Consider the following 19,922-nt stretch of genomic DNA (forward strand, 5'->3'; position numbering starts at 1 on the left):
TGAAACACCTTCATATAAAAGTATATTTTTATCATATAATAAAAATCAAAAATACTAGAAAACAAAGGAAGGTTTTCGAAACCAAATAAGACTAGAGGAAAAATTCTAGAAAACCAACAATACTAGAAAACAAAAAAAAATTAATCTAACATTCCATAATGTTACGCTTAATCCAACCATGACGTTCATTAGTAGACATACTAACAAAGATTTCTTTCATCCCCAATTGGTGAATCACTTTAACCGCATCGTAACGAACGGTTTTTTTTTCCAAATTATGGACTTTTTTGATATCTTCCTATATGTGTGGAGAGAACAATCAGTGGAGAGAAACAAGATCATCAAACATGTGGAGTGATTCAATTCAGAGTTCATAGATGAGAACATGATAAGTTATTTTGTTTATCATAAAAAATTTCATGTTTTAATTTTATTATCTATTTTCTATGATTTTCAAATCCATTTTATTTGACTCTAAAATCAACTTTATTTGATTTTCAAATCCACATTGTTTGATTTTAAAATCAGTGGATTATGTGTGAATTTCCAAATGTGATAGAGATTTCTAATTCTATTCAAATCAATGATCCAATAACCCCTCCTTAGTCAAAAGGTTTAACTTAATTAGGTACGACTTTCGGCTCTACTAGTACCTTCTTGTATTTTTCAAAATAAAACTAAACAAGTGTCTGCTTTATGTGAGTGGGATTAGAATGCATTTAAGAGTTTAATTAGTTAGTTCATCATCAACTAGTGAAGTGTTAATGGGTTTACAGATTACAAGATCAATCTTCTTAAATATAGGCCTTGAGGAGAATAAACAAGACAAAACAGATTTTGAAGTTTTAAACAAAAGATACTTACTTAAAGAATCCTAAAACCCTGCAACTTCTAGTGATCTGTTTTGTGTTCCAGACACTGTTTATCTCTGTATGTCGCCTGCAAAGAAACAAATAGAGTTGTAAGAACAAAGATTTTACAATGGAGCTAAGGGGAAGACACAATCAAGTATGCGGATAAAATCTCACCGTGCATGCGTTTTATGAAGTAGTCCAAATCTGGAAAGCAAGTAGATCCTTGAACCAGAGGAGAAGGTTGACGATATGTGAAGAAGGAGAAGTGATAGCTATCTGGATGGTTCCTCGGTTTAGCTATATCGATTAATCTCATACAACCTTCTCTATCGAAGCAAGTTATCATATTCTCTCCGCCAATAAGAAGTCCCTTATCCCAAGCTGCGTTGATCACCTGCCACAAATAACCAAACTTTAGGGTTTAGATTACATTTGCAGAGAAGCAAGAAAAGCTATAGTCATCAATACAAAGTGTCATTACCTGCCAACTTAAGCCTTCTGGATCAGCTAATGCTTCTTCATGCGCATTCGGAGACATTTGTGGCCCAGGGCACACAAACTTTGCAGTCACAGAATACTTCTTCAAAGTTTCGAAAACAAGAGAGTACCCATCACGGTTTGAAGGGTTATAGTATCCTGCAGTTAATTCAGCAGCATGACTAGCTGTCTTGTAAGACCAGTAAATCGCCGGTATCTGCATTGTTTTTTGTGTATGAGTCTCATTTATAGGCATCACTGGTTTTGAAGGATAAGTGCCAAAAAGATTATACCTTGACAATAATCTTTGTCTCCTCAAACGCGAGATTTGCAAGAGACAGAACATTCTCAGCATGACCGATTAGCAATTGCGAATACCAATTTAGGAAGAAACGGCCATAGTAGCTGTCATATTCACCTCTTTCTTGGAAGAACCCAGTTTCATGTGGTTGAGAATTGTATTGACCAGCATTCTCTGGTCCTTTACCCCAGAAAGCGAATCCTCGTGATTTTGCTTCCTTTTGCAGATTTAACTGCGAATATTTGTCATAACACTGCAATAGGAAAAATAGTAAATTGATATGTTAACTACGTAAGCTCAAACTTCACTAGTCATCAGTTAGAAGTAAAGTTCAGCACACTGAAAAATACCTGAAACTCACCAATACCGGGATAAATCCAACCCATCCTTTCTGGGAAAGATGGGTACTTTAGTTCACCAGAAGCTCCAAGACCAATCTCAACTGCAGCAATTAGTCCTTCCACAAACAAGTCATCAAACTCTGACCGGAAGCTTCTCATAAAATCAAAATAGACCTGAATAATCAAGTGTTGAAAAGGAAGAAATAAGAATCTAGACTGTACAAAGAGGAGGAAATAGACCAAAATGCGTAACAATATCCGAGTAATGAGTGTTCTTTAAGTACCTCTATACCAGTTCGTCCATGCAATACCCGTTCCTTGTCAATGCTCCAATTCAAACACTCGAAACTCCTTCTTCCTTCACGATCAGTAAAAAATATGTCTGGATTGTCTTTTCCAACTTCCAAAACCCACTGGGGCAACGAGATCATAACATTTCCAGATGCATTCCCTCCATATTCATGAAATGCCATCACCACCTTCAAATAAATCATACACTAATTGCTAAGATATTATGAAAAAGACGTTACTTTATAGTTACAGTTTAGTCACATAGGATGTATTTGAAAAAGCTCTGCAAGTAAAAATATTCACACCTGTAGTTTAAGTTTGAAGTCTCTGATAATGTTAAAGAGCTCCCTATAGCCAGACCATACATATTTCTGAGGATTCCATCCTTCAACTATTCCCCACCAACAATCTATTACCACTCCGTCGACATTTAATGACTTCATGTAACTTAATTCTTGCCTTACACCTTCAGGATCAACCAACTGGCCAAAGCTGTCTATAATGCCAACCTGAAAGACAAAGTACAGAACTTTAGCGCAAGAAAACTAAGGATGGCGGCAAAACTGGAAAAAAACTATGACCATATATACAATTTTTTTTTTTTGGGGGCAACATCCATATATATACACTTAAAACACATAGTTCTCTCATCAGAAGCTCACTGGAAGCATGGCGTACACAGGGACATAAAAGCCCTCTGTGAAGTCATTACGTGGCTCTGCTGCATGAACATCTTGTATAAGCTGAAAAAACAATAAAGTGGTTAGATGAAACAATGTCCAGCTCAAAGTCAATTCTCCTAATAAGGCAATGAATTTAACTTTACTGTTATCATTCACCTGATTGGCTTCCAAACATCCGACCGAGGTGATAGGACTAGCACCAGTATACCTTCCATTCCCGGGATGATCACTCTCGGCAATAACAACAGAATCAAGAGACACAGGAGAAAGATTCTCATCGATTCTAAGAACTGAATGTTGCTGACATTCAAGTGCAGCCTTAGCACAGTTCTTCAATGTACTAGAAGAAAGTGGACTCTCAATAGATCTCGTCGGAAACTGCACCTATCCAATAACATGAAACAATCAAGATTCATCTAACACTATCTATGTTACATTAATTATTAATAACAGAACAAAGCTAATAACTTTAAGAGCTTCTACACATATTTGGGATCAAACTTATCAGCTTTCCTCTAAACCCTAACTTAAAAAGTCACCAAATTTCAAATGAAGAAACTTGAAAGTTTCGAAGTTTCGAACCACATTGTTTGGTTGATGTGATTGCCGATAAGTAGTACCGTCGGCGTCAACACTCCAACCAGCTTCACGAGCCAAAGCAGCGATTACATCGTTCATATCAGCACGCGCCGGTAACGGAAAGTTCCCGTACTGTCTTAATCCGGCGAGCATTCTACTTGTGATTGCTCGTCTATGTCTTTCTCTAAGTTTCGTTCTCTCTTTTTCCTTTTCCCTTTCTCTCTTCCCTTTCCCTCCTCCTCCTCCTCCTCCGCTGCTGCTTCCTTCTCCACCGCCGATTCCGGCGATGTTTCCGTTGTTTACATCGTTTTCCGTTGGAGCTATTGACGCTGCTGCAGCCGCAGCGGCAAAGCCACGTGGCCTTCGAGATTGTTGAAGGTTGCGATTTCGGTTGGGAAATTGATCCGGGTCTGGAATCGGGTCGAAATTCGGATCTTGCGAACCGGTGGTGGTGTTGAGAGTGTGCATTTTTGTGCCCTGAAGTTGTTCGCTTCTTTGCTGTTTCACATTTTGGGATTTTTTTATATAACTTTTATGGATTTACAAATGAAAGTTGGTAATTATGATTAATTACGTTAAAAGTCTCTTATTAACAAAATCGACCATATAACCCTTTTTTTTTGGGTCAACAATCGACAATGTAACCAGTTTTCACAAAGGGTGCAACTGGCTTGCATACAGATGAACAAATTGAAAAAATTGAGTTGAAAAAAAAGGGTTGAAATCTGCGAATTAGGAGATGAACAAATTTTCTATATAATTTATTAAATTTTCAATTTTTTACGTTGAAAGTGTTAAATCATTTTTCTAACTTATTCATCTCAAATGATAAAAAATTACATAAATACCCATTCAATTCTTTTAGCTTATTAATTTTAGGCTACCATTTACACCCAAAGTGATATCAGTGTTAGGAATTAGGAATGAGACAATGTGTTTTACGTTTTTGTTTCTAATCCTTTTTTATGGTTTTATAAAAAAAAATTTTTTTTTTTAAACTGAATAACATTTGTCTTTCGATTTGATTTTGGTTTAGATTGTAAATTCGGTTGATTCAGGTTTTTATTTTAGGTAGGTTTGGTAAAATTTAATATTATAATTAAAAATATATAAAATGTTAATGAACTTCCGTTTATTTGATTCGACTCATGCGTTAAAATTTGTTTTTGTTTGGTTTTTATATCGACTATACACGGCCAATCGAACAAAAATAGTGGCGCGAATCAATTTTTTTTGGCCTTCTTTCTGTCTGTTATTCAAAATCTTAAAAAGTGTTAGTTTCAAAATTATGTAAATTGTGTTAAATATTTCAATAAACAACAATTTTTAGTGAAAATAAAATTTTGTGCCTCTTAAGATATAACTATAATCAAAAAAAAAAAAAATGATCCTCAGAAACATAAAATAAATTAGTGGCCAAAAACGGTTGGATAATGCGCTTGTCCTCTAGGTCGGACTTGCGACTATACCTAAATTGTAAAATGATGAAAACAATCACTTCATAAAAAATTTTGATTTATATTTATTAGTTTGTTTTTATTTAGTGTTCCGGCTATATTCATTCTTAATATATCTTTTGCTTCTTTAAAGTCATTCGAATCCAATTATAATTCGGTTTTGGTTCAAATTCGATTTTGATATATCCGATTCTCAATTGATAAAACCAAAAAACTTTGTAAACAAACTTCAGTTTTGAGTATAACTTAAATATTTATTTTTGTTTGGTTACAACTTTTTTCAACCTAGTGATCAATGTTGAATGACCATTTCAAACTTTTTTTTTCTCAATTATAGTCGTCAATGAAGTCCAATTATGATTGCAAAAAGATTAAAATAATTTGAACTCAAACGAAAAAAATGTTAAAATAATTCGAAGAAAAAGAAAAGTGGAAAAATAAAGAAATGGGAGTTTGGTTTTTTGTTCCCTCTCGTTCGAACATCAAAACACACTCTTCCCGTAAAAGTCTCTCTCTCTATCGCAGATAGGTGCTTTGTCTCCTTCTTCGATTACTCCGATCACCTAAAAACTCTTTCCTTTTCTTCAAAGCATTTCTCTTTGGTTAAAGAAAACACACATAGCTTAGTTGCTTCATTAAAAAAAACTTCAGATTTCTAGGTACTTTTTCCAAATTTTCCCCCTTCAAGATCGAGTTTCAGATCTGGGATTCAATAATTAGGGCTTTTGATTCTGCATTGTCGATGACGAATTGGGGTTTCAATGTAAAGATCTGAGGAAAAAGTTTCGATCTTTAGATTTTGACTTGGAGGTTTCTTCGATTGCTGGATTTGAAGAAGATGGGGAAAAAACTTGTGGGTCTTGTGGCAATGATGTAATTTTAGCAGAAATTTGTTTGCTTTTGAGAAGAAGATGGGATCTGGTCGGAGCAAATCATGTCTAGGCTCGTCGCTGGCAGCGAGAGAAGTTTCTGACGTGGCTCAACCTCCTCCGTCGTCTTCTAGTGGTGGTGGAAGGAGGAGAAGATCAAAGAGTCTTTTTTGTGGTCTTCACTCTTCTTGTCTTGCTTCATCTTCTACTTCTCATGATAGTGACGATGATAATGATGAACAGGTCTGGTTTTTGATTTTTTTTGTGCAATTTCATTGCTTAATGAAATTAGGTCAAATTCATGAGTCTTGATTTTTTCAGGTGTGTAATGGATGGATGAGGAAGAGTCATGGAAGTGTTTCACGGCGTAGAATGGAGACAAGTAGAGATGCATCTGATTGCTATGATAAAGAATTGAAAGATGAGAAGAAATCTGAAAACGAAACACATTGTGATGAGCTTGAGCTTGAAGAAGAAGAAGAAGAAGAAGAAGAGGAAGCTAATGTAAGCAATGTACAGAGGGGAAATGTTAGTGGTTCGATTCAAGAATCTTCTACTCCAGGTCGAGTTTTTTCGCATTTTAAATTCATCCCTGGTAACATAGGCTCTAGACTTACCAGAGCATCAAGCTCAAGATTTTTCAACACTACTTATCCGGTCTCTTCTTCTCGTCAAGAAGAAGGTGTTACTTCACCTTCAGAATCTGCTATTAGGCTCATTGATAGAGTTGAGTCTCCGATAATTCCTGTGATTGACAATGTAGTTAGAGATATTGATGCCATGAGATTTGGGGAAGATGGTAGCTTACGTTCTCCGAGAGTAGTTAATGGTATGGACAGTAGTTATGCTGGAATTCTTGATAGAAGACATGTAGTTCGGGAGCCTTCCATTGATCGGAATGTTAGATTTAGCAGAACTCTGAGTGTTGGAAGACTCCGTGACAGAGTTCTTCGCCGATCTTCACTCTCTGATTTCGCATTCCGTCCCTCGCCACATCGGGGAGACGAAGATACTGATCTCTTCTCTGCTGAAACCGCAGCAGCAGAGGATGCTCCTGTGACTTCAACGTCTATACTAAATCGATCCGCTTCTAGCATTCGAAGGACCTTATTTGGCATTCAAGATCACGAGACACCAGCTCCTCTTGTGAGAGAAGGGAGGTATCAAGGTTTATTAGAACACAGATCAGATTTCCTTGAAAGGAGGAGGAGAATAAGATCGCAGGTTTGAACTCATTGATTCTCTCTTCCTTGATGTTTCTGCTCAACACAAGATCTAACTAACTGATATAACTAATTTCACAGGTTCGCGCTCTTCAAAGATTAGGAAGCCGGTTTGAGAATGTCGCAGTCCATCATGATAGATCTTGTGTCTTATCAGGTCAAGACCAAGCAGGTCGTTGCACATGCCGTGCAGTTACTAACCGTGGCTCCACAACAGCAACAACCGACGAAACAAATGCAAGAGCTAGCATCTCGAGGATAGTATTGCTAGCTGAAGCTCTCTTTGAGGTAAATATATGTCTTCGGTCTTCTTATCAACAGCTATTTGCCACTCTCTTTCTTTCTCCTGTATCCTAAGGGTTTATAGTGTATTCATTTTAGGTTCTTGATGAAATTCATCAGCAATCGGTTGTCTTATCCTCTCAACAACCATCAGTATCATCTATAGGATCTGTTCCTGCACCTAACGACGTTGTGGATTTATTACCGATAAAACTTTACACCAAGTCACAAAGCGAGGATCCGTCACAGTAAATGCCTACTAAATTCTAAGATCTTTCTTTTGCCAATTGTGATGCTCAAAAGTTGAGGCCTTATGGTTAAACATGTTTTCTATTTTTTTTCTGGACTCTTTCAGATGTTACATATGCCTTGTGGAATATGAAGAAGCCGACACTATAAGGACACTTCCTTGTCATCATGAATTCCACAAAACCTGTGTGGATAAATGGCTCAAGGAGATTCACAGGTATGAATGTGATATTTAATGTGATGTTTGGTGACAGCTAATTTGTGTATGAGATGATCTGATGATCTTTTTATGGTGATGCAGAGTGTGTCCGCTATGTCGAGGAGATATTTGTAGACATGATCCATCATTGGAACAACATTGATTACAGTCTTATAGACATAATGCTGAAAGATTTTGATTCTACAAGAGACCAGGAACATTCATCGGTTTGTGCCTGCAACTGAATCAAAAATGTTGTGTTTTGCTTGTTGTTTGTAGCTTACACTGGAAAACAAAATTCATACTTTAAAAGATGTAAACTTATGAACCAAATTGATCCAGCATATCTGTAAGAAATCAAGTAAATCCATTTATTGTTGTGTGTTTCATGAGCACCTTTGTTTCTGTATTGCAACTTCTGTCAATGTGGTCAAAGCTAGTAGTAGCTATATAAAAAGATTGAGAACATATTAAAAAAAGATTGATAATATAAAATAGCTTACATGATTACAGGGCAAATGATTTTATTTATTCGAATGAAATTGTATCAATTATATTATTGTACTTTTAAATTTCAAGAAAAATATTCCAAAGATGAATAAATTATTTCAAATTTTAAAACATCAATAAATAAAATTTAGTCTTCAGTAGATACTGCAGGACAAGTAGGGTTGCAATTCAGCGATGAACAGTCTATGTTCTGAAAAGTACTCCTTTCAAAGAACCAATCTCCAACAGCCTTAGCCATTTTCTGAAATAACAATAGACCCAAAACATAAGTTGACTAAATTTGTTTCTTCTAAAACTGTAGTTATTTTGTAACTAGAACTTGTGTCATTGTGTTGTATATGTTCTTATCAGTTTCATATTATTTATTTTGTACAAGAAAATCAGGTGATTACCGTATTCGCCACTGTAGGACCTCCATCGCCGGACCAAGTGGCAGCGCTTCCACCTTGGCAATGAGCGTGGCACGAGTCTAAGAACAATCCGCTCGTTGTGTCAGATCGAACCGGTGCCAGCGCAGCCAACACTTGGTCTCTATACCCTGAGATATTATAATGAACCAATTGGTTTAGTCAAAAAGACATTAAACCATATTTGTTGAGCAATTCCCTGTGAAGGTAAAACATACCTTGAACGGTTTGAAGCTGAGCGGCCGTACACTTCTTAAGATCAAGCTTACAAGTCTTCCACGCTTTGCTTTTATCAACAGAGGTTGGCGCCAAAACGTTCTTGATCTGCAAGAAACAGGCAGATCAAATCCAAATCATATCTCGATCTCTCGGGTTGATATTTCTACGGAAAAAATAATAAGAAGAACAAAATCAAACCTGCCAAGAATCGAAAGCAGCATTGATGACGAAAAGCGGTGTTTGCAAGGTCTGAGCAACGTATTGAGGGAAGAAACACTGTAGAAAACAGTTCAACGTTTATACGATGCAATGAACTCAAAAAAATGTATCATGTCAAGTATGTTTTCAATAAACTTACCAACTCGGGCTTCATACTTGAGGTGCAAGAAACAGGTAGACTCTTTGCAGATCCCTGAAAATAGTGATCAAGATTAGCCGCGATGGGATACATCTAATATACTAGAGAAATATGGTCGGAAAAGAGAGATATATCGTACGTGGGTCGCTACGACTTTGGCGTAGTACGATTGGATGTAAGATCCTCCAGTGATATCTTTACTGTTCAAACCACAAAATTAACAAAGGTTGTTATTTTGTTTTCTAGGATGCTATTTGAATTATGCAATTTTATGTGTGACTCCTTAGATATTATGAATGTTACCCGTGGATGAAGTAACCGGCGTCAGAAACACATTTGACCTTAGCCGTTTTGGGGAGGATGGACTTGAACTGGTCGCAATGTAGAATCGCAGCCAATGCTCCAGCTGAACAACCAGAGAGTATCGCCTGAAATTCATGTAACCAAACATTTTAAATTCCAACAACTAAAAAATTCACTAATTAAAATACACATTTTTGAAATTTTCATTTTACATACGTTTTGAGCGTTGCTCATTCCCTTAGCCATAAGATCATCGATCACTGCCCGCCAAACCCTAGCACCGCGAAAGAACAGCTTGTTCGTCTGAAAATAGTCAAATATTCCAGTGTTAAAATATGGAATTTCAACTAAATTGTTCCAAAATATTCAATCTAAATGTTAAGTTTAAGGGTAATGGTCTAGTGAATTACCGGATCAACAGCTTCAATATCGCCAGTGAAAGATGAACCATCACAATACCGAACTTTGATTCTATTCCAATTGTAAAAGTCTGCAAATTACCCAAATCCGGTTCAGTCTCATTGCATAAAAAACATGAGAAAACAAATCATTAATTCGTTGGACAAAATGATAAGAGAGAAAAAGAATTGAGAACCTGGATTGGTGCTTTGCTTGCCACCCAAGATACCAGAGAAACCAAAGTCTTTGTTCATAAGCTTAGAAGAACCCTTCATTGTACTTTTACGTTGTACGCATGTAGCTATATCAGTGCACCATCCTCCTCCCTAATATTCACATAATTATATTCATACTTCATTAATATCATTATATTTTGTATAATTTATGATAATATTAATTAAATGAAATAGCTGCCAAAAAATAAAACAATAATACTAACTTCCATATGAACGATCCAATTGTTCGCTCCTGAGCCAGATCCCTTATCGAAATGGTATGCTGGTGCGCTACCATCCAAACACACTACAAAGAATATAGTAATTAGATTTTTTTTTTTTTTTTTTTTTTGATAAACATAGTAATTAGTTATAACAATGGTTTTATCTACAATTTTTTTTTTTTTGAAAAGTTAAATTTGGTATGACTTCGATACCAAACAATTTAGAATTTTTTTTTGATTCTTAACTATTTATCTCGAAATAAATACTTTAAATAAAAATAGATATCAGTCAATTTGGGAATTGAAATGGATCGAAAATTCAAATTATTCTCATGATTAAACACAAAAAACAAGGTTTATAATCCAAATTATTTTTGGATTGATACAGAAAAACCCAAATTATTTTTGGATTTTTAGGAACTTGGTTTAAGACCATTTCCAATGACTGGATCTATTTTTACACTAAATTTAGGATTATCTTAAATATAGAATGGACTTTTGCTTCAAAATTGGCTCTATTTTTTATACTAAATAAATATTCCGAATATATTATATTTTATTTTTTAAATTTACAAATTCTACCCACTTATTTAGTTTTAAACAAATACGAAATATTTGAATCATATATTTAAGCTCAACAAGCAAAAATCTTAAAGAAAAGACTTGATCATCAACAAGCTTCGTAGGCATCTATTTCATTCGGTCAATATTTTGATAATCTTAATGGATCAAGAAGCGACTTACCGGATTATTCAATCAATAGTTTAGGCTGTGTTAAGTTTTTCCTTTAACTGCAAGTTTGTTTGAGTTTTTTTTTTTAATATATATTTTAACTTTCGGTGCTATAATCATGTATTTATAATTTATTGTTTGTGATATCATTGTATAATCTAATTTAATAAGTACATGTTATTGTTGTATTTTAGAATTTAAATAATTTAGTAGCTATGTTTTTAATATTAATTTATGTAAGTATAAAATTAAATAATATAATTTGTTTAGGTATAAAATGACAATATATTAAAATAGAGAGAGTACTTTGTAAATTATAGAAAATAATTGTGCTTCAAAAATAGAAAAATGATTAGTGTGGCTCCAAATTAGTGTACCAATGAAGATGATTTTACTCTAAATATAGAATTTGGAGCAAAATGTAGAACATAACTGGAGATGCTCGAACTCTTTTCTGAAAAACTAAAACGTTGAAAAATTTGACTTTTGAGTTTGGGGTCCTTCGGTTTTTTTTGTTAAAGTTCTCATTCGGTTTAAAAAAAAATTCATTTAGTTCCCCTTATTCGGTTTAATTCAATTTTTCTCTATCTATTCCTATGAGGCTATGATCCATGCTCAAACGTTACTTCTAATTAAGCATTTAGGAGAAAAAGTTCTTGCTTACCAGCTCCTTTAGCTACCGCGGATTCAAGATATGTGATGGGCACAGCTCTGGCCCCAATCACCACCACGGCCAGCACCAAAAAACTTGACCACAATTGCTTTAGCCTCGCCATTCTGTAACAAAAATAAATAAATAACTCACAAATTAGTTAAAATAATCTTGTCTGGAGATAACATATTTTATAATGATAGAAAATTCGATTAGAATGTTAATTAATTCCCAAATAATGTAGAGGATTTGGCTCTAATAGAAAGTTCTGAGATTAAGAGCTGTGATCGGATCTCAAGTTATGGTACATGTGTAATTTGCAAATGGTGTTAAATTAAAATAAGGCTAACTTTTTTCTTTTTTCTTTTTCTGTATCGAAGTAATAACTAATACCTTATTGAATTGAGAAAATAAATGTTACATAAAAAATAACACCATTGGTCCATTGGGACACCAAAAAGTCGGGGAACAAAATGACCAGTCCATGTGTGTGTTTAGTTGGCTGTAGTAATTACTATTTACCTCGGTCGGTGTAGTCCACCGAAAAATATAATAATTTGTATTATTATTACTATAAGTACGAAAAATATAAATCATAGGAATAACTGAACAAGTCATAAAATTAGTCAAGACACATCTAGAAAAGGATTAGTTGCAATATTCAATTAGTAATCTTTCGTCCCTATATGTATCAGATTGCATTTGTTTTAAATGCTATATAGATGGTACTGTGGTAGCTCTATGAACAATGAATGAATTAAAATGTGAGTGTATCCGAAAATACCCTTCTCGGCCAAACTTAAACAGACCGCAATTCATGGCGTCGGGAGGGGTAATATGAGAATCATGCAAATAATGAGAATACGACTAATATAATTTTAAATGCAAAAACAATTTTGTTGAAACCAAAATTGCAAGATTTTTGTAGTACGATTATTGGACCGCCAACTAATTGGGGAAAATAAATTAAATCACTTCTTGCAAATGAAAAATGACAGTAATCGGATGGAAACCAAAACATTGCAAGATCTTTTCCATAACGATTATACGACCGTAAGTGTAATTCTACTAAAAGTTTGGTTAAAATCAAGAAATGACTCGCGCAATTAACTTATCTACTTTCCAAAACATATCTAATAAGCTATGATTGAGTAAGAAAATCTGAGTTTAGCTCTCGTAGATCAACATGAAAGAATAATACTTAAAAATAATTTGGACGAACTGGAAAATATCAAAGAAATAATAACAAAAACTTCATTTGAACAAATTCTAATAGAGACTTCATTTCTAGGAAAAAAGAAGAAGAAGAAGATTTACCTTGAGAAAATGGCTCTTCAGATTCTTCTTATTCACGTAGAGAAGAGTAGAAATTATTTTTGAAAGGTAAAATGAGTGAAAGAGGAGTCTTCGAGAGTAAGGTTTACAAGTTCAAAGAAAGCCATTGATGTCTTCTCTGTTATATAGATGGATACAGAATACCACACGTTGAAAAGAAAACCTTTTTTTTTTTTTTTTCCTTTTTCGCTTTCATTTAATAAAAATAAGCATAAAAGTTTTTGTTTCTTTCTTTCATGTATTTGCCAGGTCACGAGAATTCAACGTTAAAGACTCTCAAGAAAACTACCTTCGTAGTAATATGACTATTATTCATATTTCGTATTTAATCTAATTCCTTAAAGTATTTAATTTAACGTATAAATTGTTTTATGGATTCATTTATCATTAAAAGTTTAATATCAAAAATAAGAAAATAAATAAACAGAAAAATGAATTATATTTTTATTTAGTTGTGATTTATGAGACTAGAACTTGTTCTTTTATTTACGTAGTAGTAGGTACAGTAGACGATGACCTATATCGAACTCAAAACTTACGTCTGGACGGAATCTAACAAACCTGATGTACTAATATGTCCATATCAATTCTGCTGAGATGATTTATCTTGAAAGTTTTAAATTTTGAAATTACATGACATTGTATTATTTCTGCAAATGGAAAATAATGTTTGCCACGTGTGGTGTTGTGTCGGTCCTCCTCCAAATGCACCGAACCAAGTTAATGCGGAATGCCAAGAGTTAAGACCTAATGCTAATTTACTTATATTATTCTGACTTTGTGTATTCCAATAACTTGATTAGGATTTCAAATTTTTTTTTTTCCTTGAAAGAATATTATGTTAGAGCTTAGAAGTATGAATTTGGGACTAAACGGATCTAAATCTTTTTTTTTTTTTTTGTAATGAACGATATTTCGATGCAAAAGTCAAAAACCATTAAATAGCTAGTTGTAACTATAATCCTGGCTGTGCAAGTTTTTTTTTTTTGGTCAACGGTTTCGCAATTTAAAATACACTAAATTATGACCGTAAAATAGAATATTTAATTAGTTTCTTAACAATAAAAATTTCAAAACAGGAATATATATTTATTTTTGATATTTATAAGAGAACCAGATATTCTTGTCATTGAGAAGGTCGATATACTGTTGGTAGATGTTCATTATGAAGGTAGATTTAAATTGTTTGGATCTTACTAATATTATTACTATAGTTTTAGCGGACTACTGCAATAAAAGAGGAAAAAATATCTCATAATGATTAATGTATAGGTGATAAGTCTATAATTAGTATGAATCTTGCTGAAAGTTTGATATTCTAGTGTTTTAGGTTTGTTCAACAAAGATTGATTTTCTAGCTTTTTATTTTATTTTTTATTAATTGATATTAACAAATCGTAGATTTCAAAGCGTAATGATTACAAATAATTAACTGTTTTAGATTACTATTGGTTCATACATTATTAAAAATATTTAATAAAAAAAATTATTAAATGATTAAATCATGATTGTTTCTTAATATATGTGTAAACTCTAAAACATCAAATTTTCAGGAACAGAGGGAGTATGAATCTTGATGTAGTATGTCTAACTAAAAAAATAAATGAATTTTGGAAAGATCATTACTAAATGATGTAAGAAGAAGGTAGGGTCCGTGGGACTAGGAGTAGGAGGAGAAAGGGATAAGGAAGTGGCCCGGAAGATCTCTCGATTACAATTTGCCAATCTAAAATTGTTTGTTTCTCTAAACCCGAAAACGCGTTTAATAATACAAGTACCGAATAATACAGAGAGAGCAAGAGCATATAGGTTTTGACTTTTGACTTTTTGAGTCACGACTTTGATACATTTATTTGAATAATGTCACATGATGTTTCTATTTAAATAATCTGAATATGTGTTGGAGCACAACATGTAGTGTGTATATATATATATTAATCTAGAAAATTGCAAATCTGAATTTCATACTAACCATCCGAAATGTATAGGAATTCAGATTCTTTTTGTTACTTAAAACGTTTTTGAATGGCTAAAAATGATTAAATACCGTAAAATATTATATATGCCAAAGAAAAATACTTAGAAAACCACCATCACTTGATTATCTACTTATATATGTTTGTGTTCAACGCATATATGTTTGTGTTATCATCTAAATTTGAGTTCATATATTGTATTCTACTGATAAAAAAAAAAGGTTGAAGGAGAGGAGATGCTCATCAAAAACAGTTCTCAAATAATGGTAAGAGGGTATTTCTCAAAATTTATAAACTAGGTATGGTATGTTTGTAATTAAAAATGACTATATATAGTGAACATTTGCAAAATAAATTAAATAAAATATAGATATAGAAAATTATGACTGTAGAAAAATGAAATAAGAAATATAATTAATTAATAGAGAATTACGAAATATTATAATGTTTTTGTAAACAAAAGAAGTGTAGTTGTATCAGATGTTAAAAAAAAAAAAGTGTAGTTGTATATATTCTACTTCTTAAAGTTGTAAGTTAAAGGCAGACTCTTTTGTTCGGTCTTCTAGACTTCCTCTCTAAATTTTCTTTTGTAGACACATTTCATTTTGCCCCAATCAAATGATTTTTTTTATATATTTTATAAAATTATTTTCTATTTATTTTAGTAATATTTTTATGTAGCTTTTGTGACGTCTATATATTGCGAACATAAACAAGTATACATACTAAAAAAACAATTTTATTTAAGAAATCATTGACTATCTTTTTTTTTTTGTCAACCATTGACTATCTTTTTAAGAAAAATAAAAACTTTAATGCAAAAGAAAATAACTAAAAAAAAACAATGGATGTGCTCGATCTTCCTTGCGCGTTTCTATTTTTTTTGTTAAATCATCGATTATTTGGGAAGATCGTGACTGCACAGACAATGCTTGTCAACATTTAAAGGTTACCAACCTACCATGCTTATAACTATTTGTCTATTCATTCAACTTTACAATTTCAGATTTTAGAGAAAACTGATGAACAAACTTTTTTAATAATCAATCTATTTTGTTAATTTTTTTTTTTTAACAAGTCGCCTTGGTCCAGTGGTAAAAGAAGGTAATTCCCGCCACCTGGATTCGAGTAGCATTGACCACCGGGGTTCGAGCAATTTAACATGGTTTCCCCGAACCCTAAGATTAGTCTTTGGGCCTAGAAAGCCTTTAGGATCACCTGAGTTATCTCTATTTTTTTTTAAATCACAATGAATGAAAGTCATGTAGTTAAGTTTCGTATGGTTATAACCAAAGCAAAAACTAGGCCTGGGCAAAATATCCGAAACCGAATAGCCGAACCGAAAAACCCGAAAAAATATCCGAATCGAACCCGAACCGATTTTTAAAAATACCCAAATGGTTCCTAGACCTCCTACCCGAAAAAAACCCGAACCGAACCCGAACCGAATCCAATACCCGTGGGTACCCGAATACAAATATACATCTAAAATATTAGTTATATTTATACTTATAATATCCGAAATACCTAAAATTACAATCATAAATCCGAATATACTAGGTATTTTTGAGTAATTCGGATACATTTGGATATATTTGGTTAAAAAGTAACTAATGATGTAGTTTTCTTTTGGGTGATTTTAGTATTTTTAGATATTTTTGGTTATATTTGGGCAAAGAGTAACCAATGTATTTTTGAGAAATTGGGTATTTCGGTTAGATTTGGGTATATACGAGTAAAAAACCCGAACCCGACCCAAACCCGAAAATATTTCGGATATTTTTGGTTATTTTCGGGTATTTTGCTTTTTTATTAAAATATCTGAACCGACCCGAACCCGAACCGAACCCGAACCGAATTTTAGAATACCCGAATGGGTCTCGACCCCCTATCCAAATAGACCCGATACCCGAAAAAAAAGAACCGAACCCGAACGGGTACCGAATGCCCAGGCCTAGCAAAAACGAAAACGATAACAATTTTTTTTTTTACTTAAAATGAACAAAAGACAAGAAATTTGCATATCATATTGAGGTTTTTTTGGAGTTTTCGAAGTGGTACTTAATATGCTAAATTTAGAAAATGAGTTGCTCATTAATAATTAGTTTATTTTGTCATTTTTAAGATATGAAAGTAATAAATTGTTTTTATGTTATGGAATATTCTAAACAAAGTTTTATGTTATGAGTAATTTTTTTTTCTATTTTAACTTATGTATATTTTGAATATATTTTAGTTGTCGTATTTATGATGTATCCATTTTTAGAAATGTGACTTTTTACTTTGAAAGCAGCCCCTCTATAGTTACTTTGAAAGTAAAAGCCGATATTAAGGAATGGTTAGAAAGGCATGAATATAGACTTACACTAAACAGAGACCTGGACCAAATGCCGGCAATTGTTCCAACTTGGACAAAACCTCCTCTTGATTATGTTAAATGCAATTTTGATGCTACATTTGATGCCAACACTAATCACACAAATGGATGATGGATTATTCGGGACCATAACGGAGCACCTAAAGCGTGGGGTTCATCACGTTTGAATGTCACAGGCTCACCTTTGGAAGCAGAAGCACAAGCTTTACTCTCCTCAATGTAACAAACGTGGATTCGTGGCTTTACCAAAGTATATTTTGAAGGCGATTGCAAGATATTAATGGACAGCATCAATAATGGCTTATTGGACGCATCTATTAGAGGATTATGTGAAGATATCAAGTTCTGGATGCCTAAGTTTAAGGACGTTTGTTTTGTTTATGTTAATCGTTCTTGTAATCAAGTAACTCATTGTCTTGCCAAATTTGGTAGCACTCAATCTAGTTTTTACTCTGCAGTTTCAGATCCGCCTCCTTGGATTGTGAATATTTTGTATGCCGATATTTCGAATTAATATAAGTTATTTTGACGGAAAAAAAATCCATTTTTAGAAATTTTGATATAGTCTTTTTCTGTATCCGTCTTTGTATTTGTTTCGGTGTAACATATGTATAATAAGGTGGTTGATCGATTAGTCGATACATACTCAATTTGTATCCTATTTTTATGATGGGAATTTCTGAGAAATGCCCATTTTAGTGTGTATATTTTCAAAAATGCTTCTTCATGTGTCTATTTTCAAAATACCTCTCATTAAATCCGAAAAGTTTATAAAGTTTCATAAGACACTTGTGGATGGTTACTACTATTCAAAGAATCGATCTAAGTATTTATAAAATTTTATATGTAATTTATAAAATTTAATAAAGTTTTACAAGGTATTTATAAAGTTTTACAAAATATATATAAGGTTTTATAAGGTATATATTTATCAAGTATTTAAAAGGTATTTATAGAGTACATTTATAAAGTATTTATAAAGTTTTACACTGATAGAAAAGTAGTTTGTTTATGATTTTATAAGGTTAAACACGTATTTGGATAAAAATGTATTTTGGAATTTCCCCACCCCCTTCCTTTATGTTTTAATATTCTTACAACTCCCCCAGGCTCCATGAAGGTCATTTATTAATTATTAGTGTTGTGAAGCACGGTCAAAACGTTAACGTGAAGAAAACCTTAGTTTAATTTATTTATTTTTACCAGAAAGAGGTTATAGGTAAATGGAATAAAAAATATGTTGAGGTTTCTACAAAATAATGTCGTTTCCTTGTTAAGAAGAGAGGAGAAATGGAGAATATGGGGATCGTGGGAGGTGGATAAAGCAGTTGATACGTTTAAGTGAATTTTTTTTTTCTTATTTTTTCCGTCATAAATTGGTTTAGAAAAATAAAGGGAGTGAATTTGAGACTTAAGGCACTTGTCAAATAAAGAGAGATGTAGTTTTTAGAAAAGTGACTTGTGATTTATTATAATAAGATTAGTGAAAGTAAATGAAAAGAAAAAGAAATATGAAGGTTAATAAATACTTCCTCCCTATCACTTGATGCTTTTGCGATTTTTTTTTGTCTCATTTCAAGTGATATTTTCAACTTTCTATGCAAAACCTAATTGTAATTAATTATTTTTTGACCAATAATCTTTTACAGTATGCTTTTTTATTTTGGTTATATTTTTTCTTTAATGGTGTTTTTATGTAAAAGAGATAAAATGAATGAAAATTATAAGTTTGTTTTTGTGCGAATATATTTGACAATATGTAAACTGAATATTAATAATAAAGATATTTTATCATTATGTTTTTGTTATAGAAAGATATTTTACCATTATTTCTTATAACGAATTAACTTTATAAACGTTTCAAAATATGGAAACTTAAATTTACTTCTATTTTACTGTTTTGGAGACCAAAAAAGCATTTATTATTGTATTTCACGTCATAAGGGTGTATCAAATATAATGTCATAATTTAAGATGTTTATATGTTTCGATTTGTGTCTAAACTAAAAATAGCGAAAAAATATTCGTCTTCTTTTTTTTTTTTTTTTTTGTGCACCGAAAATATTCGTCTCTTTAAACTTACGATTTAGTCCATTAACTCTTCCTTATCACCACATATATAATAAGGCAACGCAATATATGTTTGCTCTCTATAGTATATATATATGATCATCAATAGGTAAAGTGAAAATAAAATCATTTAAAAGGTTATCAATTCTCTTGAGAAGTGAATTCTAACGAAAGAAAAAAACACAAAATGCAAAACCAATGTCCCACCCTTGGTCCCAAATGTGACATCTGTGATTGCTCAGGCAGTGGATGCCAATCTCAATTCCCAGGTAATATATGTTCATCTATACACTTTTTGAGTTCTTCTACACATGATCTTGAGAAAACTCCACCAATCATG

The 19,922-nt window shown here is 32.7% G+C and overlaps 3 protein-coding genes across 4 annotated transcripts; 1 reads left to right on the top strand and 2 right to left on the bottom strand.

Moving 5' to 3' along the window:
• Positions 1–714: 714 nt before the first annotated feature.
• On the bottom strand, positions 715–4,038 carry LOC9299568 (beta-amylase 8). Of its 2 annotated transcripts, none has more exons than XM_021015473.1 (10): positions 3,530–4,038; positions 3,104–3,325; positions 2,927–3,007; positions 2,570–2,773; positions 2,258–2,452; positions 1,983–2,147; positions 1,625–1,885; positions 1,336–1,548; positions 1,029–1,248; positions 715–939 (listed from the first exon to the last, which is right to left on the bottom strand). In XM_021015473.1, exons 1-10 carry the CDS (start codon positions 3,992–3,994, stop codon positions 923–925), a joined length of 2,043 nt encoding a protein of 680 aa, XP_020871132.1. In that variant the 5' UTR covers positions 3,995–4,038; the 3' UTR covers positions 715–922. The 2 variants fall into 2 exon arrangements, with proteins under 2 accessions (XP_020871132.1, XP_002865252.1); XM_002865206.2 differs by having other exon boundaries at positions 3,104–3,331.
• Positions 4,039–5,352: 1,314 nt separating this feature from the next.
• LOC9301327 lies at positions 5,353–8,212 on the top strand. The gene is made up of 6 exons (XM_021030105.1): positions 5,353–6,095; positions 6,174–7,076; positions 7,157–7,363; positions 7,457–7,605; positions 7,713–7,823; positions 7,908–8,212. The coding sequence occupies exons 1-6, from the start codon at positions 5,895–5,897 to the stop codon at positions 7,966–7,968; spliced, it is 1,632 nt and encodes a 543-aa protein (XP_020885764.1). The 5' UTR covers positions 5,353–5,894; the 3' UTR covers positions 7,969–8,212.
• A 61-nt stretch (positions 8,213–8,273) lies between these two features.
• LOC9299569 (pectin acetylesterase 11) lies at positions 8,274–13,310 on the bottom strand. The gene is made up of 13 exons (XM_021030112.1): positions 13,142–13,310; positions 11,837–11,949; positions 10,441–10,523; positions 10,198–10,327; positions 10,013–10,092; positions 9,819–9,905; positions 9,603–9,727; positions 9,439–9,499; positions 9,300–9,353; positions 9,140–9,217; positions 8,941–9,046; positions 8,708–8,853; positions 8,274–8,556 (listed from the first exon to the last, which is right to left on the bottom strand). The coding sequence occupies exons 2-13, from the start codon at positions 11,946–11,948 to the stop codon at positions 8,443–8,445; spliced, it is 1,176 nt and encodes a 391-aa protein (XP_020885771.1). The 5' UTR covers position 11,949; positions 13,142–13,310; the 3' UTR covers positions 8,274–8,442.
• Positions 13,311–19,922: the final 6,612 nt, after the last annotated feature.

This window comes from Arabidopsis lyrata, assembly GCF_000004255.2.
Source record: "Arabidopsis lyrata subsp. lyrata unplaced genomic scaffold ARALYscaffold_8, whole genome shotgun sequence".
NCBI lineage: Eukaryota > Viridiplantae > Streptophyta > Magnoliopsida > Brassicales > Brassicaceae > Arabidopsis > Arabidopsis lyrata.